This window comes from Scyliorhinus canicula, unplaced genomic scaffold, assembly GCF_902713615.1.
Source record: "Scyliorhinus canicula unplaced genomic scaffold, sScyCan1.1, whole genome shotgun sequence".
Classification (NCBI taxonomy): domain Eukaryota; kingdom Metazoa; phylum Chordata; class Chondrichthyes; order Carcharhiniformes; family Scyliorhinidae; genus Scyliorhinus; species Scyliorhinus canicula.
The window spans coordinates 417,633-442,589 of record NW_024055909.1 but is presented as its reverse complement, the minus strand read 5'-3'; the positions used below and the strand labels follow the sequence as shown (position 1 = coordinate 442,589).

At 47.2% G+C, this 24,957-nt stretch overlaps 2 protein-coding genes across 3 annotated transcripts; both read left to right on the top strand.

The window, feature by feature from the left end:
- The first annotated feature begins 685 nt into the window (after positions 1–685).
- On the top strand, positions 686–8,931 carry LOC119961299 (zinc finger protein 182-like). Of its 2 annotated transcripts, none has more exons than XM_038788712.1 (2): positions 686–722; positions 7,125–8,931. In XM_038788712.1, the coding sequence occupies exon 2, from the start codon at positions 7,479–7,481 to the stop codon at positions 8,151–8,153; it is 675 nt and encodes a 224-aa protein (XP_038644640.1). In that variant the 5' UTR covers positions 686–722; positions 7,125–7,478; the 3' UTR covers positions 8,154–8,931. The 2 variants fall into 2 exon arrangements, 1 of the variants encoding a protein (XP_038644640.1); XR_005459638.1 differs by lacking the exon at positions 686–722 and adding an exon at positions 6,219–6,662.
- LOC119961295 (zinc finger protein 239-like) lies at positions 3,244–6,190 on the top strand. The gene is made up of 3 exons (XM_038788709.1): positions 3,244–3,433; positions 3,584–3,962; positions 6,154–6,190. Exons 1-3 carry the CDS (start codon positions 3,373–3,375, stop codon positions 6,188–6,190), a joined length of 477 nt encoding a protein of 158 aa, XP_038644637.1. The 5' UTR covers positions 3,244–3,372.
- Positions 8,932–24,957: the final 16,026 nt, after the last annotated feature.

Sequence of the window (24,957 nt, the reverse complement as noted above, 5' to 3'; positions counted from 1 at the left end):
ATGGTTATTCCTGGCTCCTAGTTTTCGACACCTTTACAAGTGGCAGTATAAACCCCACCTCCCCTGCCCAACTATTTTAAAGCTTTGTATCAGGTAATGGCTGAGTGACTTGATTTCTCAAGAAAATAAGGCCCAATCTATTTAATTTTTTGCCCGATAGCTGTAATCTCTGTTTACAAAAATCATCAATATGCATCCAGGTTAGAAATTGAGGAGAGGAACCTTCCTTTGTTTGAGTTGAACGTGCGCCTGCGCGGTTGCTTCTTGTGTGAAGATCCGGCACCCCAAGAGCCCCGCCCCTCATTCACTGATTGGTTGGAGAACCAGCCACTCTCGTTCGGCCCTCCAACCAATCCCCTTTTCCTCCTATTGTTGCGGAGCTGCCGTCAATCATTGCCGGGGCATTGTGTGGTGTCAGGTGAGAGGTCAGTGTCGGGGGGCGGGGTTTACAAATCCCGAATGTGAAACAATGTTATTATTGACCAATCAGCGAGTCAGCCTGAGCCTGTGGCCGCGCTTACCGTCTGCAACCGTCACAATGCCGGGCTGATTGACGGCAGCTTAGAACCAATAGGAAGAGGAGGGGCATGATTGGAGGACCCACAGAGAGCGGCTTGTCCTCCAACCAATCGGAGTGAATGAGGGCGGGGCCCCGCGGTTATTGAAGCATGCGCAGTGTGGATAATGGCGATCGAGAAGGGTTGTCTTCAGATGTGAAATTGGTAAGAGCCAAGTAGCAATATGGAGAGAGCGAGAGATCGCGGGAGTGGGAGGAAACGTTGTGTAAAGCTGTTGCAATCGCAAACCTCGGAAAGTTTTACGGGACTCAGTTTGTATCGAGCGTAGCTGCAGCTCCTCATATTCAGCTCAGGTTAACGGCCGCCATCTTTATTGGATGTGCATCAGGGCGCATGCGCGTTTCTCATCTTTGTCGGGGCGATGTTTCAGTGAGTGGGAGGAGCTTGTTCCCCATTGTTTAGAATGTGGAGATGCCGCCTTGGACTGGGCTGGGCTCAGGGTGAAGTCTGACAACACGGGCAGCACGGTAGCATGGTGGTTAGCATAAATGCTTCACAGCTCCAGGGTCCCAGGTTCGATTCCCGGCTGGGTCACTGTCTGTGTGGAGTCTGCACATCCTCCCCATGTGTGCGTGGGTTTCCTCCGGGTGCTCCGGTTTCCTCCCACAGTCCAAAGATGTGCGGGTTAGGTGGATTGGCCATGCTAAATTGCCCGTAGTGTCCTAAAAAGTAAGGTTAAGGGGGGTTGGGTTACAGGTATGGGGTGGATACGTGGGTTTGAGTAGGGTGATCATTGCTCGGCACAACATTGAGGGCCGAACGGCCTGTTCTGTTCTGTGCTGTACTGTTCTATGTCTATGTCCTAACAACAGGTTTATTTGGTATCACGAGTTTTCAGAGCGTAGCTCCTTCATCAGGTGAGTGAAGAGTTCGGTTACAGGATGACAGCCAATGATGAAAGGTGATAATTTGAATGTCCAATCACTGCTCCTGGAGAGAGGGTTAATCACAGGTTAAAGAGATGTGAATTGTTCAGGAGCAGTTCAGTGGGAGATCACTGGCACAGTTTTCCCACTGGTTAACACTTTAAAAGCCCAAACCATTTGATCCAATTTCAACACATTGTTATTGGCGAGGGGTAGTTTAACTGTTCTGTCCAAGAAGACAAAAATCACTGTTCACCTGAACTTGCTCAGACCCCAACACGTTAACATCTCACTGTCATGGAATCATAGATTTTACAGAGGAGAAGGCGGCCATTTGGCCCATCGAGTCTGCACCGGCTCTTGGAAAGAGCAGCCAAACCAAGCCCACACCTCCACCCTGTCCCCATAACCCAGTAACCCCATCCAACAGTAAGGGTGTTTTGGACACGAAGGGCAATTTATCACGGCCAATTCACCTAACCTGCAAGTCTTTGGACTGTGGGAGGAAACCGGAGCACCCCGAGGAAACCCACGCACAGGGAGAACGTGAAGACTCCGCACAGACAGTGACCCAAGCTGGGTATCGAACCTGGGACCCTGGAACTGTGAAGCAATTGTGCTAACCACTATGCTACTGTGCTGTCCTTGTTTGGCCTGTTGTCAATCACAGCCAAGACAGAACTGTGGTGGAGGGCCTGTACTATTTAGTTGCTGTATTAATTTATTTAATACATTTGTTCCCTTGGCACAATGGTACCAATCGTAATCGGTTGGTAAAGCATACTTTCGATCAGCAATGGTGGAATTATTACCCATTTGTGCGTTGCAGCTGGGAATGTGCTCTATCCTCATCACAGAACTTCTTCGCACATGCGCTGTTTGGTCTGTGACTGGAGCACGTGCCGTTCGGGCTGCGACCAGCGCATGCGCAGTTCAGGCTGTCGCAAGGAGCGGGAAAGAAACAATCGAGCGACTTTCAGGATTGGAGCCGATGGGTGGCCGGGGAGCAATAGTAGCTGCGGAGTGAGCCGAGAGGCTTCATAAATACCCCGTGGAGGCTTCAACTCCTGAGTAAAATGTTAACGGTCCCGTCTTAAACAGCACCGAACAGAGTGAGAGCTGAGCGGTGACAGGCCCGGGTTACCGGCCGCCATCTTTACAGAGGACAATGTGCTGCAGGGCGCATGTGCTGCGAGCCTGGACTGGATACCAGCTCTCCAGGATTGACTGGAGTCTCCAGGATTTGATTTTATTCATTTGTGGGAGTCACTGGCTGGGCCAACATTTATTGCCCATCCTGAATTTCCCTGACTTGTACAATCCGTGAATGGAAACAAATTTTCTTTGTCCACCTGATTGAAACCTGGCATAATCTTGTGTACCTGAACCAAATCTCCCCTCAACCTCCTTTGCTAGAACCATTCTGGCAAATCTCCTCTGCACCTTCTCCGAGAACCTTCCCATCCTTCCTGAAGAGTGGTGACCGGAGCTTTATAAAGATTCATAGAATAGAATTAGAACCATAGAATTCCTACAGTGCAGAAGGAGGCCATTTGGCCCATCAAGTCTGCACTGATTCTCTGAAAGGGCACCTGTCTAGGCCCACACCTCTACCCTGCCCCTGTAACCCCATAGCCCCACCTAACCTGCATATCCCTGGACACTAAGGGGCAATTTATCAAGGCCAATCCACCTAACTTTCCCTTCTTTGGACTGTTGGAGGAAACCTGTTGGTAGAAACCCACGTAGACACGGGGAGAAAGTGCAAACTCCACACAGACAGTCACCAAGGCCAGAATTGAACTCGGGTCCCTGGCACTGTGAGGTAGCAGTGCTAACCACAGTGCCACCAGAAGCATAGTTTCTGTGTCAGTATTACTGTTGATGAAGCTCAACATCGAAGTTCCTTTGCCAACTACTCTCTTAATATGTCTTGGAGATATACAAAATCCCTCTTCACCTCTTTCTCTCTCCTCCCAAAGAGGCCAGGTGGGTTTTTATGACAATCCAGCAGTTTTCATGGTCACTTTTTACCAGAGCCGGCCCCACAAATGACCAGATTCATTCAGCTCAATTTCACAACCTGCCTTTGTGTTTTTGTGGGTTCTCTCTCACTCCCTATTTTCTGTTTTCAATCAGTTCCACAGGGTGTTCGAAGGGGAGGCTTCAAAGTCTGGAAACTCAAAACAAGCATCACATCAGGATCCGACAGAGTCCTCAATTTATTGTATCCTGAATATCAGCGTACTTTGAAAATGGAAGGCAAAAGCATTGTTCACAGTGGGGAGAAACCGTACACATATGTGTGTGGACGAGGATTCAGTCAATCATCAGACCTCACAAGCCACAAAAGCAGTCACACGGAGGAGAAACCTTGGAAATGTGCGGACTGTGCGAAAGGATTCACTTCCCCATCCAAGCTGGAAACACATCGACGCAGTCACACTGGGGAGAGACCATTCACCTGCTCCAAGTGTGAGAAGGGATTTGCTCATTCATCGAACCTGCTGAGACACCAGCGACTTCACATGGGAGTGAGACCATTCACCTGCTCCACGTGTGGGAAGGGATTCACTCAGTCATCCGCTTTGTCCACACATCAGCGAGTTCACTCCAGGGAGAGACCATTCACCTGCTCGGTGTGTGGGAAGGGATTTACTATTTCAGCCAACCTGCTGAGACACCAACAAGTTCACACTGATGAGAGACCGTTTCAATGTCCAGACTGCAGGAAGTGCTATAAAAGTTCTGGAGAACTAATGAGCCATCAACGTGTTCACACTGACGAGAGACCGTTTAGGTGCTCTAACTGCGGGACTGGGTTCAGACACTCCTCTCAGCTCACTGTTCATCAGCGAATTCACACTGGGGAGAGGCCATTCACCTGTTTCAATTGTAGGAAGAGATTCACTCAGTTATCTGCCCTTCAGAACCATCAGCGAATTCACACTGGGGAAAGACCGTTCACCTGCTCGGTGTGTGGGAAGGGATTCACCACTTCATATCACCTACTGAGACACCAACGAGGCCACAAGTAACCACAGTGAATGGATTTTGCTGTTAACTCACATTCAGGACTGAACCATGTTCATTTGGGTCTCTTTCTGCTTATAACAAACATGTATTTTCTTGAATTTTGTTTAATTCCCTTTTCTTCCATGTACTGAATAATCTGTTGAGTTGCTTGCAGAAAAATACTTTTCACTGTACCTCGGTACACGTGACAATAAACAAATCCAATCCAATCCAAACTCCAGCCCATTTACAGGAGCTAATATTTTGTGTAAAAGTCAAATAAATTAGATTTGTGTTAAATATGTAGTGTGTTGAAACTTTTTAATATCTCTGACACAAGTTAGTTCCTTTTGAAGTTCTCTCGCTCTCCCCTGTCTCTTCCATCCTCACCTCCAACAAGAAGTGTGAGGAGTTTGTGGAGTTACTTTGTGACTGAGATTGAGTAAATCCTATCAGCTGCTTCCCTCCCTTCCACGAGCCCACCGGACCAAACTGTCTCTAAATTTCATCCTTTCCCAAGCCCTGAACCCACATCTTTACCAGTTTCTTTCCCATCTTCCCATATGCCCTCTCAGAGCTCATCTTGTCCATGAGACCCAGCTCCTGCTCCATCGACCCTATTCCCACTGAGCTACTGATCAGCCAACTACCCTGTGTCCACGGATATTGTCAAAATTTCTCTTTCTTCAGGTACTGTCCCTCTCCTTCAAATCTGCCATCATCACCCCCGCCTCAATAAAACAAACCCTTGACCCTGCCATCCTTACAAATTACTGCCCCATCTTCAACCTCCCACTCCAGTCCAAACTCTTTGAACATGATGTCACCTCCCAAATCCATGCCCATCCTTCCCAGAACTCCCATGTTTGAATCTTCAAACAGGTCTCTGCCCTGTCACAGTAATGAAATATGTTCATAAGACCAGAAGACTAGGGTAGTAGCACAGTCATTATCGAGAGACAACAATACCTGCTGGAGACAGACAGACAACAGAACAACACAAATCACAACACCAAGCTACCGACACCCATATACCCGAGACAGGAAAGAGAATTGGAGACAGACTGGAAGAACTCAAAGACTCCAGACATATTAACCAAAAACAACAGCGAGAACCAAGGAAGTTCAACTGCTCCCTAAACTACCCAAACACATGGACAGTACCAGGGAAATACCACCAGACAAACCCATCGGTTCAGATTGTGAGAGAGAAAATCCGACAGAATCATAGAATTTACAGTGCAGAAGGAGGCCATTTGGGCCATCGAGTCTGCACCGGCCATCGGAAGGTGCACCCTACTTCAGTCCATGCCTCCACCCTATCCCCGTAACCCAGCAACCTTTTTTTAGACACCAGGGGGCAATTTAGCACAGCCAATCCACCTAATCTGCATATCTTTGGACGGTGGAGAAAACTGGAGCACCCGGAGGGAACACACAGACTGTGCAAACCCCACACAGTCACCTAAGGCCGGAATTGAACCCAGATCAGGGGTTATGGGGAGAAGGCAGGAGAATGGGGATAAGAAAACATCAGCCATGATTGAATGGAGGAGCAGATTTGATGGGCCGAGAGGCCTAATTCTGCTCCTATGTCTTATGATCTTATAGGTCACTGGTGCTATGATGCAGTAGTGCTAACCGCCGTGCCACATCTGTGGTGAGCGAAACAGAGTTAATGTTTGTTTTGCTAGTTGTAACAGTTTTGTAGAAGGATCAACGGAATCTTAAAAAGTCCATTGGAGTGAAAAGAAGTAGAAAGAAAGTGTTTAACTCAAGAGGTTTGACACAGGAAGACGTTTTAATCTGTGTGAAGCTCAAACTTCATTCCCACAAAGCCTGCAGTCTGATTGGTTGGAGGACCAGAGTCCATATGGTCCTCCAAATCTTCCCATTGGTCAACACCACTCAGACAGGAAATGAGGTTTTGGAACCCGCTCCCACGTGATCAATGGAAAGAACTCAAAGGTGCAGAGTCTCAGCCAATGAGGGAGATCCTGGATCAGCCCTGCCCCTCATTCACGATGATTGGTCGGAGGATCAGCCACTCGTGCTAGGACCTCCAACGCTGTCCCCTCTTCCTATTGGTCCGCAGCTGCCGTCAATCACCCCGGGCATTGTGATGCGGATCATGCGCAGTGTGGCTGCTGGACATGGATTTCAGCGCTTGTTTGTCCCGGAGAAGCGGAGTCAGCGTCAGACGGTGGGTGGGAGGATCTGGAAACACTTTGTGGGTCCGCAAACCCATCACCATCATTGTCAGCTCCCTGGTTTGCAGCTGCGGGGCTAAAATCAATGAGGACTCTGATCTCTGGCAAGGAAGGAAACCCTGGCAGGTGGACATTAAGGATTCACAAACACCCGCTGGAGGCCCCAAACCCCCAATAAGACCCATTGATTTTATTGTCAGTCTGCAGACAGGAGCTGGAGAACTGAACCCAGGCAGAGGAGAGGGAGGGAGAAAACTGGGAGTGGAGGAAAGAAATGGTGCAGATGGTGAGATGGGTTTGGATTTCAGCCCAGGGAGGAGGGAGAGTGTGTGGGACGGGGATTTACAGCTTTGGGCGAACAAGAGAGGGAAAAATGTTCCAGAGAAACTAGAATTGTCTGTTCAGAATTTCTATCCTGGGCTGACAGTGATGACTTTTGTAAACTCCTTTTACAGAATATTGGAAGTGGAGGATTGGCCAACAGGAAACTCAAACTAAACATCTCATCGGCCTCTCAAAGAGTCACTCAATTCATTACAACCTGAACATCATCAGTGAAAGGTAAAATGTTTGTCTAGTCTGTGGGAAAAGATTTCAAACATTAGTGACTGGAAAAGCATCGAGACACACACACACACACCTGAGTGAGAATGTTCCAGTGAACTGACTGCAGAAAGAACTTTGACCAAACATACAGCGTGAAAAAGCATCACACCATCCACAGTGAGGAGAAGCTGTACATGTGCTCTGTCTGTGGACGAGGCTTCAACTTATAATTCAACCTGGAGAGACACAAGGACACCGGCACCATGGAGAAACCATGGAAATGTGAGGATTGTGGTAAAGGATTCAATTATCCATCCTTGCTGGAAAACCATCGACGCATTCACACTAGAGAGAAACCATTTACTTGCTCTGTGTGTGGAAGGGGATTTACTCAGTTATCCTGCTTCCAGTCACACCAACAAACCCACACAGAAGAGAAACCGTTCAGCTGCACCGCCTGTGAAAAGAGGTTCAGGTCTTCGTCCAACCTCACTGCACACCAGCGAGTTCACACTGGGGAGAGACCATTCAGCTGCTCTGTATGTGGAAAGGGATTCACTCGGTCCTCCCATCTGCTGGAACACCAGCAAACGCACAGCGAGGAGAGGCTGTTCAGCTGCAATACTTGTGGAAAGAGGTTCAGGTCTTCACCCAATCTCATTGCACATCAACGGGTTCACTCTGGGAAGAAACCATTCATCTGCTCTGTGTGTGGTAAGGAATACACTCACCCATCGGACCTGCTGATACACCAGCGAACTCACACAGGGGAGAGGCCATTCACCTGCTCAGTGTGTGGGAAGGGATTCACCAAGTCCTTTAACCTAGTGATACACCAACGTACTCACACTGGGGAAAGGCCGTTCTCCTGCTCCGTGTGTGGGAAGGGATTCACTCAGCCATCTAACCTGCTGACACACCAGCGAATTCATAAGTAACTGCAGGGTTTGGATTCAATAGTTTCACTGCTGTTAATCACGTTTAGGATTGTTAGTCTGATAATATTTGGTTTGCTCCTGTTGATGTTAACAAATCCTATAAATGGCTGGTATTTAAATACCTTCAGACATGTCACTGATCTTTGGGGCTGTGATGTCCCTTTTTGAAAGCACCGGCTGTGATGTTTCCCTTTGATTCAAGAACGGCACCACCTGGAAGTTCACCTCCAAGTCACTCACCATCTCCACCTGGAATTATATCGACATTCCTTCACGGCAGCTGGATTAAAATCTTGGAATTCCTTTCCTAACATGGTTGGACTGCAGCGGCTCAGGAAGGCAGCTCACCACCATCTTTTCAAGGGCAATTAGGGATGGACAATAAATGCTGACCGAGCCAGCGACACCCACATCCCATCAATGATGTTTTTAAAAGTCTCAACAAGAACTCATTCACAAAATTATGAACTTTCAGTTCAATCCTAAATTGATCTTTCACGGAGTCTCTTGCCAACTCTACATGGCTCCCCATTGCCATTTGAACAGGCAGCCTGGTCACAGAACTCTAATCACTTCACTCCTCTGTGTTGGTAGTTTTGAAACCAATCGTTTTAATGTAACCCAACTATTTTCAGGTTAATTCAATTTAGATTCATTGTCATGAAAGGTTAAAATTCGACGCTATGTCCAAAGTGGTGGGGGTGGAGCCATGCCTGATAGTGGCGGTCTTCGGGGTTTCAGACCAGCCAGATCTATTCCTGGGGAGGAGGGCGGACGCTCTTGCCTTTGCCTCCCTGATCGCCCACCGTAGAATCCTGTTTGGCTGGCGGTCAGCCGCCTTCCTGAGCCGCTGCAGTCCAACCATGTTAGGAAAGGAATTCCAAGATTTTAATCCAGCTGCCGTGAAGGAATGTCGATATAATTCCAGGTGGAGATGGTGAGTGACTTGGAGGTGAACTTCCAGGTGGTGCCGTTCCAGAGCTGCAGACTGGCTGTCCGACCTCTCGGAATCTCTCCAAATGGAGAAAATCAAATTCGCCATCCGAGGGTCAGACGACGGCTTCCACAGAACGTGGGAGCCATTCATGCAATTGTTCCGGGACCTGTTTGCGGCCAACGAACAAGAGGAAGAATAGTCGGGTGGCCAAGAATCAGGGAAAAATGGACGGGAATCGGGGGAAGATAGCCGGGGGGAGGGGGAGGGCTACGGGTTCGTTATGGGGGTTTGTTCTCATGGTTTTACGCTTATTTATTTTTCTTATTAATTTATTGTTTTTATATTGGAGGGGAGGGGTTACTGTTTTTCTCTGTTGTGATAAAATTTATTGTTGAAAACTTGAATGAATAAAAATTATTCCAAAATAAAAGGAAGGACAAAGCTGCAAGCGACAGTCTGATGGCAAGCTAAGGCCCAAAACCAAATTGTAAATAAATGCCTAGAAACATGTGCCTCGGCCATATTGGGGAATGTAAAATATGTATGCCGGTTAAAGGGGGCGGCCACAGTTGTTATTATGAAGCTGCTTACCTGTAAATATACATGTTAATTTTTGCGTGTTTTTTTTCTAATAATTTCAAATTTGTTGGATATTAAATATGAAAACTCAATAAAAAACATTTCCAAAAAAAAATGAAAGGTTAAAATGCCATTTTCTACTAACACGGAAATAAGATGACATTGTGAACGAATCTCAAAGACCGTTTGAAAACAAACCCAGTTTCTGCTGTATTGGAAACCAGCCAGATTAGTTCAATTCTGAGACAGTTAAAGAATAAGCCATTGATCAATAGATATAAGGCTGGTGATAGCCTGTAACACAAAGTTTGTAATGTTTTAGATTTTATAATTACACTTTATTATATGATTTTCAGCACACTATCATGAGAAGTGTAAAATAATGTTTTTCAAGCCAGTCTCTTGGCCGTGACAAGTTCCATCAAGTTGGGGCGTGAATGGGGCCTGACTCAAACCGTCTCAGTTTTCAGTCGGCCTCTGTATTCAGACATCAGGAAACACGAGTAGATGTCGGGTTGATTATAAATCAGCAGACAGTGAGGTTAACCAATTATTGTTCGACACTTTGGCCAATTAGAGATTCGAAAAGCTGAGCTGAGGCGATAAAGCTAAATGTTTCGATTAGCCATTTTGTGAACAGGTTACCACATTTTGGGATTATTACTTCATGTCTTTCACCTGATCAACTGAGGAAAGTTGGATGAACTCTGTTTAATTGTTAATGATAAATATCTCTGTCAATTACTGTTCATTAAGCTTAGTTTTTTATCTTTCTGACTTGTTACTCTTTTTTCAAAATTTAGAGTACCCAATTATTTTTTCCAACAAAGGAGCAATTTACCGTGGCCAATTCACCAACCCGGCCCATCTTTGGGTTGTGGTGGAGACCCCGTGCCGACACGGGGAGAACGTGCAAACTCCACATGGACAGTGACCCGGGGCCGGGATCGAACCCGGGTCCTCGGTGCCATGAGGCAACAGTGCTAACCACTGTGCCACCCCGAACTCGTTATCTTTCTACCTTTTAATGGTTCATAAATCTTTTGAATTTACCATTTAAAGTGTTCATTCTGTCAGATAGTTAAATCTTTTAGAACCTGATTTAATTGAAAGTTGGGGATTTATTGCAAACGATCTGAACCCCATCAATCAAACTGGGGCTGGTTTAGCACACTGGGCTAAATCGCTGGCTTTTAAAGCCAGGCCAGCAGCACGGTTCGATTCCCGGGACAGGTGCCGGAATGTGGCGACTAGGGGCTTTTCACAGTAACTTCATTGAAGCCTACTCGTGACAATAGGCCATTTTCATTTTCATTTCATTAACTTCAAAATGTAAATGTTACCTGGATTTGGTGTCTCGGTGTAAGTGGTCCCTGGATTTGGTGCTTCAGTGTAAGTGGTCCCTGGATTTGGTGTCTCGGTGTAAGTGGTCCCTGGATTTGGTGTCTCAGTGTAAGTGGCCCCTGGATTTGGTGTGTTAGAGTAAGTGATCTCTGGCTTTGGGGTCTCAGTACAAGTGGGCCCAGCTCTGCTTCCAACACAGTCTCTCATCTTTCAATAATTTCAATTGAACGGAATCTGACAGTTAGAACCTGTCAGCATTTGAAAGATATTTGCAAATGGTTCGAGAGTTTCTTACAGTTGGGATCTTTCTCTGTTTTGTCCATTCGAGGTGTTTGATAACAGACTTTCTCTGTGAATATACAGCTGGAGTTTTGGTACCTACTGTGTTTCCGTGTTCATCTTGTTGACTCTAAACATTGAATCTTTTGCTTTCAGACACCAGAGAATCAAACTCCCAACAACAGATTGTCTTTTACTGACTTTATTAACAGCTCTGCAATAATAGAGACACAGTACAGTTACTTGTTCTGGGGAACAGAGATAATACAAGGATTCAGAGCTCCCTTTTCCTCAGCTCTGATTTAACAAGCTGCAGCCACACTGGAGATATTTATATTAAACTTTTCCACTACATTTGTGATCTGACCCTTTCAAACTCTCACAAGGATATCTTTGTTCTGAATGTGAGCACAAGGCTGTGCCTCTGTCACACACACAGATACCATTTCCTAGGTTCACATCTCCACACAGAGACCAGCTCTTTACACATCCCCTTTCCACACAACTGCAGCAATACGAGCAAGGATGTGAAGCTCAGTAATATTCACCCACATTTCAGAACAGCAAAGGTTCCACTGGAACAAAGATTGCTCACTGGGCTAAATCGCTGGTTTTTAAAGCAGGCCAGCAGCACGGTTCAATTCCCGTACCAGCCTCCCCAGACAGGCGCCGGAATGTGGCGACTAGGGGCTTTTCACAGTAACTTCATTGAAGCCTACTCGTGTCAATAAGCGATTTTCATTTCAAGATTCAGTCATTTTCTATTACAGGCAAAATACAGATCAGTACAGGAGCACACTGACAGTGTAACAGAGTCTCATCAGTCTGCAGACTCCTGTTAAATACAGAGCAGTACAGGAGCTCACTGACAGTGTAACACAGTTCCATCAGCCTGCAGACTCCTGTTAAATACAGATCAGTACAGGAGCACACTGACAGTGTAACAGAGTCTCATCAGTCTGCAGACTCCTGTTAAATACAGAGCAGTACAGGAGCACACTGACAGTGTAACACAGTCTCATCAGTCTGTAGACTCCTGTTAAATACAGAGCAGTACAGGAGCACACTGACAGTGTAACAGAGTCTCATGGGTGGAATGGTACCACAGTGGTTAGCACTGCTGCTTCACAGCGGTAGCATCCCAGGTTTTATTCCCTGCTTTGGTCACTGTCTGTTCCGAGTCTGCACGTTCTCCCCGTGTCTGCGTGGGCTTCCTCTGGGTACTCCAGTTTCCTCCCACAAGTCCCGTAATACATGCTGTTAGGTGAATTGGACGTTCTGAATTCTCTCTGTGTGTAATCGAACAGGTGCCGGAGTGTGGGGACTCGGGGATTTTCACAGTAACTTCATTGCAGTGTTAAATAAGCCTACTTGTGACAATAATAAAACTTATTATGATTATCAGTCTGCAAGATATGGAGAGCTGGGAATTGTCCACGCGAGTAACTGATGCCGTGAGATCTGAAATAATCAGATGATAATCAGATAACTAATGATTAGTAAAGAGAAAAGGCCTCAAAAATAAAGCAGTCGGCAACAGGACATCAATTAATCTCCACTTACATTGGAGAAAAATGGAACATAACACTGTGTATTTGCTCAACAACTGACCAAATTGACATTCATCTAGAATTAAAAAGAAATAGATTTAAAGTGCCCAATACTTTTTGTTCCAATTAAGGGGCAATTTAGCGTTACCAATCCACCTGCCCTGCACATCTTTGGGTTGTGGGTGTGAGACCCATGCAGACACGGGGAGAATATCTTCATCTAAAATTTCAATAACCTCCAAGACGGGGCTGACGTTTAACATCAGCAGAAACAAACAGTGAAAGTGATGAACAGCAGAATCCCACCCCTGCAATCACATGTAAACTCACTGGTCTCATAATAGGTGCTGTAACTGAGTGAACCCTTTTCACACACAGAGCAGATGACCAGCCCCTCCCCAACATGAGTGCGTTGGTGTGTCTGAGACTCACCTGTACTTCTCACATTCATAACAAGAGATCATTTAGCAATGTGAACACGTTGATGTGCAGCGAGGGTGCTTAACCGAGTCAATCCCTTCCCACACACAGAGCAGGTGAATGGCCTCTCCCCCGTGTGAACCCGCTGGTGCCTCAGCAGGGTGGATGACTGAATGAATCTCCTCCCGCACACTGAACAGGTGAATGGCCTTTTCCCAGTGTGAGTCTGCTGGTGCCTCATCAGGGTGGATGACTGAGTGAATCCTTTCCCACACATGGAGCAGGTGAACGGCCTCTCTCCAGTGTGAGTGTGTTGGTGTTGCATCAGGTTCTTTCTGCTTTTAAAGCTCTTCCCACAGTCAGAACATTCTAAAGGTCTCTTATTGGAGTGAGCACATTGGTGTGACTGTAGGTGTTGTGACTGAATGAAATCTTTTCCACACACGGAGCAGATGAACGGCCTCTCCCCTGTGTGACTGCGTCGATGAGTTTCGAGATGGGATGGGTAATTGAATCCTTTCCCACAGTCCCCACATTTCCACGGTTTCTCCATGGTGCCGGTGTCCTTGTGTCTCTCCAGGTTGGAAGATAAGTTGAAGTCTTGTCCACACATAGAACACCTGAATGATTTCTCCTCGCTGTGAATGGTGTGATTTTTGTTCACGCTGGTTAAAGCTCTTTCCACAGTCAGTTCACTGGAACACTCTCACTTGGGTGTATGTGTGTCTCAGTGATTTTCCAGTCACACTGATGTTTGAAATCTTTTCCCACAGATTGAAGACAAACATTTCTCCTTCCACATTCAAAGGCAAATGGGATTGAGGTCTTGAATCGAGTGATTCTGTTGAATTTTGTTGTGATGCTTAATTTGAATTTCCCATCTGTAAATCATCCACTTCGAATATCCTATAAATGAAGATTACCAAAGTGAAAGATGTAAATTTCTATCCCACACACCCTCTCTCTCCTCCCTGGGCTGAAATCCAAACCCATCTGCACCATTTCTTTCCTCTAATCCCAGTTTTCTCCCTCTGCCTGGGTTCAGTTCTCCAGCTCCTGTCTGCAGACAGACAATAAAATCAATGGGTCTTATTGGGAGTTTGGGGTCTCCTCTTACCCACCTGTCCAGAGCAAGAACCTGCACTGCGCGTGTTCCAGCTCACAATGCCCGAGTTGTGATTGACGGCATCTCTGAACCTACAGGAAGCAGCAGTGGGGCTGCAGGACTGAGCAGGAGCAGCTGGTCCTCCAACCAATCGGAGTGAATGAGGGGTGGGGCTGAGCCCGGATCTCCCTCATTGGCTGAAACACTGCATCATTTTGAAAACTGATTTTTCTCAAACTCCAAGAGAAAAGTGGACTTTTCTGTCTGTGTTCGGAGACACCCTCGAGCCTGCTCCACCATTGAATAAGTACCTGGCTGATCTGACTGTAACACCCACTACACAGGCTGGTTTGACACTGGCTAAATAGCTGGCTTGTAAAGCAGACCCAGGCAGGCCAGCAGCGTGGGTTCAATTCCCGTACTGGCCTCCCTGAACAGGCACTGGAATGTGGCGACTAGGGGCTTTTCACAGTAACTTCATTATGGGCTGGTTTAGCACACTGGGCTAAATCCCTGGCTTTTGAAGGCAGGGCAGCAGCACGGTTCAATTGCCGTAACAGCCTCCCCAAACGGGCCGGAATGTGGCGACAGTAACTTTCACAGTAACTTCATTGAAGCCTACTCGTGACAATAAGCGAATTTCATTTCATTTTCACATGCAGCGAGCAGGACTGTCCTGGAGCTCAATTATACTCACATTCTGATAATGTTCAGGGTGACTCTGTTAGATCTTGATGTGATCTTTAATTTGAGTTTTCTGTGTAAATCCAGTCATCCCAACCCCCGTTAAAGGAGTTTGCAGAATGCATCCGTCAGTCCAGGAGAGAAATTCACATTCTCACCTCCTGCTGACAGGGAGCACCGCGCATGCGCCCTGAATCCGGGCCTCTCACTGCAGACGCGGTTCAGCTGCTGCCTCCGCCGCGGAGATACAAACCCGGAACCGGCAGCTTCTTCTTCCGGGGTCAGAGCCGCATCCCGGGACTCACGGACCCTCCGCAGGCTCCGCCTCTCCCTCCATTCCCCTCACCGTCTGTGGATCTGACAAACAAGCTTCTGTCCCAGCCTGTTGCCACCGTCACAATGCCCGGCGAGTGATTGACGGCACCTCCGCGCCAATAGTAAGAAGGGGCGGAGCAGGAGGACCGAGCGGGAGTGGCTGGTTCCCCCAGCCAATCGGAGTGAATGAGGGGGCGGGGCTAGGCAGTGACTGACGCAGGCGCAGTGTGGGCGATCGATAAGCGGAAAATTGCGGAAAGCCGGCAGCGGTCCATCTGCCGGGTGTGTGCAGTGTTTTTGTCAACATGTTGTGCAGCACAATCTGGGAAAAGGGCGTCCTGGACTCCCATTTGAACCGAACACGTCCTCACCGGCCCGTGTTAAAAATCACCATCTTTAATGGGGGCAATGATTGCAGAGACTGGGACAGATAAGAGCATGGAGGGGATTATAGAGGGAAAAAGGATCATTGAGGGGATTACAGACAGAGAGAGAGAGACCAGAGCATGGAGGAGATTACAGAGAGAGACCAGAACATGGAGGGGATTACAGACCGAGAGAGAGAGACCAGAGCATGGAGGAGATTACAGACAGACAGAGACCAGAGCATGGAGGGTATTACAGAGAGAGAAAAAACATGGAGGGGATTACAGACCGAGAGAGAGGCACAGCATGGAGGAGATGACAGAGAGAGAGACCAAAGCATGGGGGAGATGACAGAGAGAGACCAGAGCATGGGGGAGATGACAGAGAGAGACCAGAGCATGGGGGAGATGGCAGAGATAGAGAAGGGCATGAAGGAGATTAGACTTGGATGGGAGGGGGAGGGAAGGGGGTCGGTGCAAGAGCATCGAGAAATTTGAAAACAAGGATGAGAATTTCTAAATGTATCTGCTTCTTAACTGGGAGCCTTTGGAGGTCTGTGAGCATGAATGAAACTTGGTGTGATTAAGCAATAAAGTTTATGATCTCAGGTTCATAGGGAGGTTTAATGTGGGAGACCAACCAGCCAGACCAGCATTAGAACAGTTCAGTCCACAGGGAACAAAGGAATGGGTGAAGGTTTCAGCAGCAGATGAGCAGAGAGTCTGGTGATGTTACTGAGGTGGAAATAGGCGGTGTTGGTGATGATGTAGATATGGGATTATCACAAAATATTTTGGGATATGTATGAACCATGGTTCAGTTTCAGGCTGTTATCGGGGAGATGGGTGGAGCCGGTGCTGAGGAAATGGAGTTTGTAGGAGAGAAGCAAAGACAATGGGATCATTTTTTGCAATGTTTAAATGCAGTAAATGTTTGCTCATCCAGTTCAGTATGTCAGTACGGTGTGTGACTGGGAGAGGAATTTGTAGGTGAATGCGTTGTCATACACATGCTGCCCTGGTCCTTTATGGTGATGGAGGCTGAAGGCTTGAGAGATTTGTAAACATCTGGTCAAGCTGTAGATGGATAAAAACCCTTTCCTTCATTCCCTACCTCTCCCACCTCTCCTCTCTTTCACTTTCTCTTCCATTCTCCCTCCTCCTATAGAAGTCTGAATCTTGTGTTGGCCCAGACCAGTTGGCAGGATTCCTTCCCTGAAGGACATTCCTGAACCAGTTGGGTTTTCATGACAATCCAGCAGTTTTCATGGTCACTTTTTCCGAGTGTTTCCCAAAAATGACCAAATTCATTCAGCTCAATTTCATTCTCACACTTTTCTGTTTTCTGTCAATTTTACAGGAGGTTGAACATTGGAAAACTGAAACTCAACATCACATCAGAATCTTACATAGTCGCCCAATTCATCATCATCCAAATGCTGACGGATTTTGAACATGGAAGGGAAACAACACCGTTCACAGTGGAAACTGTGCTCAGGTTCTGTGTGGCTGAGATTTCAGCCGATCAGCTGTCCTGTTGAGACAAACGCAGTTACAGCAGAGAGAGAACGTAGAAACGTGCGGACTGTGGGAAGGGATACAATTACCCATTGAAGTGGAAATTCACAGTGACACTCACACAGGGGAGAGATCACTCACTTGCTCTGAGTGTGGGAAGACATTCACTACCTCATCCCACCTATTGACCCCAATGAGTCCACACTGAGAAGAGACCGTTCAGCTGCTCCGAGTGTGGGAAGGGATTAGCTCACTCAGCCAACCCGCTGAGACACCAGCGTGTTCACACCCACGAGAGACCTTTTAAATACCCAGACTGCGGGAAACACTGTCGAGGTTCTGGGGAACTGATGTCCCATCAACGTGTTCACACTGACATGACACCGTTCAAGTGCTGTGAATGTGGGACTGGGTTCAGGCGATCATCTGATCTGACTGTACATCATTGCAGTCATGCCAGAGAGATGCCGTTCGCCTGCTCTGAGTGTGGGAAAGGATTCATTACCTCATCCTACCTGCTGACACACCAGTGCATTCACAGTGGGGAGAGGCCATTCACCTGCTCTGAATGTGGGAAGGGATTCACTCAGTCATCCCACCTGCAGACACACCAGCGAGTTCACACTGGAGAGAGACCATTCATCTGCTCCAAATGTGGGAAAAGATTCACTCAGTCATCCAACTTGCTGACACACCAACGCATTCACATCGGGGATAAACTATTCACCTGCTCTGAGTGTGGGAAGGGATTCATTTGTACAGCCTACTTACTGAGACACCAGCGGGTTCACACTGGGGAGCGACCATTCACCTGCTCCAAGTGTGGGAAGGGATTCAGTCACTCACACAACCTCCAGAGACACCAGTACATTCACATTGGGGCGAGGCCATTCACCTGCTCAGACTATGGGAAGAGATTCACTCAGAGATGCAGTCTTCTGGAACACCAGCGAATTCACACTGGGGAGAGGCTGTTCCCCTGCAGTGAGTGTGGGAAGCGATTCAGTACCTTATCACAACTGCAGACCCATCAGCGCACTCACACTGGGGAGAGGCCATTCTGCTGCTCCTGGTGTGGGAAGAGATTCACTTGTTCATCCCATCTGCAGACCCACCAGCGAATTCACACCGGGGAGAGGCCATTCACCTGCTCCCAGTGTGGGAAGGGATTTGCTCATTCATCCAACCTGCTGATACACCAGCGAGTTCACAGTGAGGACAGACCTTTTAAATGTCCAGACTGTGGGAAGTGCTATAAAAGTTCTGAGGAACTGATGTCCCATCAACGTGTTCACACTGACGAGAGACCATTCAGGTGCTCTGACTGTGGAACTGGGTTCAGGCGATCATCTGACCTCACTGTACCTCAGCGTATTGTTTTTGAAAACTCACCACTATTTTAGAATTCCCCCTATACCAAAAAAGGGTCGATATTCTAAATGGTGAACAGGGATTCTCACTCCCTGACTCCGATGCAGGCTTCGGTGGGTGCTATTCAGGTCAAACTATATTTTCAAGTTATCCCCCGGTATAACCCATACCTTCACCGAAGATTTTATCTACTTACCACTTAGTAGCATCGATGTCCTGGGTCCTGCATTGCTAAGTAAGTAAAGTAGACTTTAGGAAAAAAACACTTTTTCAGGTTAAGTAAGTTATTTTATTATATATTTTTTCTTTTAAAAGCTACAAACACATTCTTTACAGAAAGGTAAAAAGATCTTGCTTCTGGATCCTGCTGGTTGGTTGAAGGGACCTTCAGGCCCACCTTGACAATCAATCTTCTTTAAAATCTGGTCTTCTTGAGATGTATTCGCTGGTGAACTCGGTTGCTGTGTCCTATCCTTCCCATGTACCGAGCTGTGAGAGCTGGCTCTGGCTCTGCTGGCTGTCCCCTTTCTTCGGGTTTATATTCTCTTTCAAAGAGTTATTATGTTTTAACGACTTTATTGTAAATGAGCTTGTTTCACTTTGATTGTTAAAAAGTATCTTTGATGTAAACATTTGAATACAACTAATTATTCGTTTTGGGCATAACGTCACCTCTCAGATCTGATTACAAAATGCTTTGGTTTCAATAGGTGTTACTTTTATTTCTGTGATTTCGAATCGTTTAATTTTCCAATTGTCCCCAGCGCTTAACTTTGCCTTTGATTTTGACTTTAAATTATGTCTCTCGTAGACAGGTCGTCTCCAATTTTCTTTTAATTGACTTGATGTTCGTAGTATTTTACACCCCGTCTTGACATTTGAAACACAACAATATCATCTGGTTAATTGTCCCCCATCCAATCTGCCTTACTCTAAGGACAATTTATTTTTTGGCCTCCTTTTACCAGTAATGGATGCAAGATTTTTAGTGCTGTCACCAAGATGTCTTGCAGACTTTCACTCAGGGTCAGCATCTTCTAGTCTGCTGATTCACACCCAACCTGAGTTTCAGTCCCCTCGATCCACAGAATATCCTTACAAAAGTCAATCACACATGACTTTCCAGACTAAACTCGGCAGTTAAAGTCTGACTCACACATAGACCAGAAACTTCTAATATTCTAGCCTTTGTGCCAGTTAGAAACTTCTAATATTCCAACCGTTTCTTGGGAACTAGAAACTTCTAATATTCTAGCCCCTACTCTAGCCCCTATTCTGCTCAGCTAGAAACTTCTCATATTCTAGCCTCACGTTACCTAGAAACTTCTAATATTCTAGGCCTCCACGCTGGATGCCATGGAGAAAGCAAAAAAAAAACAGCTAGGCGTAATTAACATGATGTTAACACGTCGGGTGCCATGTAGAAAATAAAGCTACCCGCTAGGCATAATTAACAGGGTTTTAATAAAACGTTGGGCGCCATGTTTTTGAAAACTCACCACTATTCTTAGAATTCCCCCTAAACCAAAAAGGGCCGACATTCTAAATGGTGAACAGGGATTCTCACTCCCTGACTCCGATGCAGGCTTCGGTGGGTGCTATTCAGGTCAAACTATATTTTCACGTTATCCCCCGGTATAACCCATACCTTCACCGAAGATTTTATCTACTTACCACTTAGTAGCATCGATGTCCTGGGTCCTGCATTGCTAAGTAAGTAACGTAGACTTTCAGGAATAAACCACTTTTTCAGGTTAAGTTAAGTTATTTTATTATTATATTTTTTCTTTTAAAAGCTGCAAACACTTTCTTTACAGAAAGGTAAAAAGATCTTGCTTCTGGATCCTGCTGGTTGGTTGTAGGGACCTTCAGGCCCACATTGACACTCAATCTTCTTCAAATTCTGGTCATTTTGGGATGTATTCGCTGGCTCTGTTGCTGTGTCTTGTTGATCCATGTACTGAGCTATAAGAGCTAACTCTGCTAGCTATCTCTAAGCTGACTCTGACTCCTGTTTAAATTCTAGTCTTCCTTAGATGTATAGCTGTTTAAACTCGGCTGCTTGCCTTGTCTTTCCCATGACCGAGCTCTCTCTCTCTCTCTCTCGTTCTCTCAGTTCTCCTCCCCTTCTCTCCTGTTGCTGGTTTTGTTGCTCTTCTGCTTCTGCTCCCTGGGTTTATATTCTCTTTCTAACAATTATTAAGTTTTTAGAGCCTTATTGTAAATTAACGTATTTCCCTTTGATTGTTAAAAAGTATCTTTGATGTAAACATTCTAATACAATTAATTATTCAATTTGGGCATAAAGTCACCTCTCAGATCTGATTACAAAATGCTTTGGTTTCGTTAGGTTGTTACTTTTATTTCTGTGATTTCGAATCGTTTAATTTTCCAATTGTCCCCAGCTCATAACTTTGCCTTTGATTTTGACTTTATCTCTCGTAGACCGGTCGTCTCCAATTTTCTTTTAATTGACTTGATGTTCGTAGAATTTTACACTTAGAATTGACATCAAATTCGACTGAGCATCATCCATCCTTTCCAGCTGTTTACTAAGAGTTTATTTCAATTAAGGTGTGAGACTTTGCTTTTAGCTGTATGCTAAAATTTAACTTGGTTATGACTTGAAAGACATGCCTGCTTTAAACATTCGTCACTTAATTCAATTGAAACTCTCATCCATGCCTTTCCAGATGCTTCCTGAGATAGTTACTTTCAATGTAGGTGTGAGCTATTGTTTTAGCTTATTACATGAAACCTGTGTGTTTGCTAAACCTGCTGGTGAGCAAGAATCTGCATTTTATAATCCTGCTCTTTGCAGCTGCTATTAACCTTTTGTGGGATCTTTCCCTGTATCCTCTCAGACCAGATATTGCCAGACTTCCATGTTTCAAATGACACATTTTTCTGTATTTTCAATTACACGTCTTGCAGAGGTACGAGCCTGGGTGCCTTGGCAACGGCGCCGTTGCCGCCCTCTCCTAAGAGGTATACCACGAGCCCGGTTGTGGCGGCGACCCTAAGAATCTGGGGTGAGTGGAGATGGCATATGGGGGAAACAGGGGGCTCGATGGAGGCTCCATTGGGTGGAAATCATCGGTTCATCCCGGGGAACACTGCCCCCCCCCCCTGACCCGACCCCCGACCCGACCCCCCCCCCCGCCCCCGACCCGACCCCCCCGCCCCGACCCGACCCCCCCGCCCCCGACCCGACCCCGCCCCGATGGGGGATTTAGGGGGTGGCAAAGGGGAGAGGGGAAGGTGTCTGACATCTAAAAGGTAATGCAGGAGGTGGAGGAGTCGTCAGTGGAGGAGCTGAAGGCTAAATGGGAGGGGGAACTTGGGGAGCAGATAGAGGACGGGACTTGGGCGGATGTCTTGGAGAGAGTCAACTCTTCCTCTTCATGTGCGAGGCTTAGTCTCATCCAATTTAAGGTGCTGCACCGGGCCTACATGTCCGGGACTAGGATGAGTAGGTTCTTTGGGGGTGAGGGCAGGTGCACCAGGTGTTCGGGGAGTCCAGCGAACCACGCCCATATGTTCTGGGAATGCCCGGCACTGGAAGAATTCTGGAAGGGGGGTGGCGGGGACGGTGTCGAGGGTCGTTGGATCCAGGGTCAAACCAGGGTGGGGACTCACGATTTTTGGAGTTGCGGTGGAGCCAGGAGTGCAGTAGGCGAAAGAGGCCGGTGTCCTGGCCTTTGCGTTCCTAGTAGCCCGGCGGAGGATCTTGATGCAGTGTGGAGACCTGGATCAGTGACATGGTGGGATTTATAAAATTGGAGAGGGTCAAATTTGCCCTGAGAGGATCAGTACAAGGGTTCTATAAACGGTGGCAGCCTTTTCTGGACTTCCTGGCTCAAAGATTGGTATCTTGGTCAATAGCAGCAGCAACCCGGGTGGGGGAAAGGGGGGGTGTTCCTTATTGTAGTTTCTATTTTTTCTCTGGTTATGTAACTTAACATTGTGTTAATTTAAGTTGTTAATATGTTTTTTTGTTCATTGAGGATGGGCGAATGTTTATGATTGCTATCATTATTGTTATTGTTGGTATTTTATTGCGGTTGTTGTTATATAAATACAAAATATTTCAATAAACATTATTTTTTAAAAAGATATTAGGGAGGTTCAAACAGGGTTCGTTAAAGGTAGGCAACTGGTGGTGACTATAAGAAGATTGCTCAATGTGATCATGATGTCCCCAGCGGGAAAGGAGGTGGAGGTAGTGGTGGCAATGGACGTGGAGAAGGCGTTTGACCGGGTAGAGTGGGACTATTTATGGGAGGTGCTGGGACGGTTTGGATTTGGGGTGGGTTTCATCGACTGGATCAGGCTGCTATATCAGGCCCCGGAGGCGAATGTGAGGACAAACAGAATGACTTCCGACTATTTTAGACTGCACTACGGGACGGGACAGGGGTGCCCTCTCTCCCCACTGCTGTTTGCGCTCGCTATAGAGCCGCTGGCAATTGCTCTGAGGCCTTCAGAGGGTTGGAAGGGGCTGGTTCAAGGGGGGGTGGAGCAGAGTTTCATTGTACGCAGATGACCCGATCTTGTACATTTCAGACCCGATGGCGGGGATGGACGGAAACATGGCGACCCTGGGGGAATTCAGCCGGTTTTCCAAGTACAAACTGAATATGACAGAAGTGAAATGTTTGTAGTTCAGCAGAGGGGCCAAGGGGACCGGCTGAGGGAGCTGCTGTTCCGGTTAGTTGGGGACAGTTTCAGGTACCTGGGAATACAAGTGGAGCGGGATTGGGGTCGACTGCACAAGCTGAACCTGTCCTGGCTGGTAGATCAAATGCGAGGGGAGTTTCGGAGGTGGGATGCGCTCCCACTGTTGTTAGCTGGGAGAGTACAGACAGTTAAAATGATGGTCCTCCTGAGATTCTTATTCGTGTTCTAGTGTCTCCCCATTTTCATTCCACATTCCTTTTTTAAGAGGGTAAGCAAGATCATTTTGGGCTTTGTACAGGCAGGCAAGTCCCCGGGAGTGAGGATGGTGATGCTCGAGTGGAACCAGGGGGAAGGGGGGCTTGCTCTGCCGAATTTCAGCAACTATTATTGGGCGACCAAAGTTGCCATGATAAGGAAGTGGGTGGTGGATCGACTTGGGAGCAGGTGGAAGCAGCCCCATGTAGGGGTACCAGTCTGGGGGCATTGGTGACGGTGTCTCTGCCGTTCCTGCCAGGGCGCTTCTCCACCAGTGGTGGCGGCCCTTTGGATCTGGGGACAGTGGAGGAGGCACGTGGGAGCAACGGGAGCATCGGTCTGGTCCCCGATATGTGACAACCTTTGGTTTGCCCCGGGGAGGTTGGATGGGGGGTTCCGGGTATGGCGGAGGGCTGGGATTGAGCGGATGGGAGATTTGTTTTTGGAAGGGAGCTTCCCTGGCTTGAGGGCGCTGGAGGCCAAGTTTGGTTTGATGATGGGGAATGAATTCCGGTATATTCAGATGCGGGACATTTTGCGCAGGCAGGTGCCATCTTTTCCACTCTTACCTCTAAAGGGAATCCAAGATAGGGTCGTGTCTAGAGGATGGGTGGGGAGGGAAGTGTCTCGGATATTTACAAGGAGCTCATGGGGGCGGAGAAGACATAGACCGAGGAGCTGAGACATAAATGGGAGGAGGAGTTGGGAGGGGGATGGCCTGTTGGCGGACGCGCTGAGCAGGGTTAATGGGACTGCAACATGTGCCAGGCTTGGCCTGATTCAATTTAAGGTCGTCCTCCGGGCCCACATGGCAGTGTCACGGATGAGCAGATTCTTCAGCATAGAGGTCAGGTGTAAAGTGTCTCAGAGGACCGGCAGACCATGTCCACACATTTTGGGCGTGTCCAAAACTTAGGAGATAATGGTAGGGGTTCAGACATCATGTCCAGAGTATTGAACACGAGGATGGCAATGGGTTCAGAGGTGGCAATCTTTGGGGTTTCAGTGGCCCCAGAAGTCCAGGGGGGAAAAGAGGCTGACATTTTGGCCTTTGCTTCCCTGGTAGCCCAGAGACAGATACTTCTATCTTGGAGGGACTCAAAGCCCCCGAAGTCGGAAGCCTGGCTGTCAGACATGGCGAGTTTCCTTGGCTTGGAGAAAGTCAAGTTCGCCTTGAGACGGTCGTTGTTAGGGTTCACCCGGAGGTGGCAGCTGCTTATTGACTTCTTTGGGGAGAATTAATCGTCAGCAGGGGGGGCAGGGGAATGTGGTATAGAGGGTCATTTAGGCAGATCCTGGTGGGGTGGGCTACGGCAATTGCACTATGTAATTTGTTACTGTACAGTCCTTTTGTTTTCTCATTCCGTAATTCTACTGTTTACAATGTCGGAAAATACCTCAT

What these genes read in the sequence shown, in the direction of transcription:
- LOC119961295 (XM_038788709.1), top strand. Translation starts at nt 3,373, where the DNA reads ATGTCTTGGAGATATACAAAATCCCTCTTCACCTCTTTCTCTCTCCTC. An exon ending in TCTCCTCCCAAAGAGGCCAG is followed by an intron (nt 3,434 to 3,583) that starts GTGGGTTTTTAT and finishes GTTTTCAATCAG; the next exon opens with TTCCACAGGGTGTTCGAAGG. An exon ending in TCGAACCTGCTGAGACACCA is followed by an intron (nt 3,963 to 6,153) that starts GCGACTTCACAT and finishes TTGTTTTGCTAG; the next exon opens with TTGTAACAGTTTTGTAGAAG.
- LOC119961299 (XM_038788712.1), top strand. Translation starts at nt 7,479, where the DNA reads ATGGAGAAACCATGGAAATGTGAGGATTGTGGTAAAGGATTCAATTAT.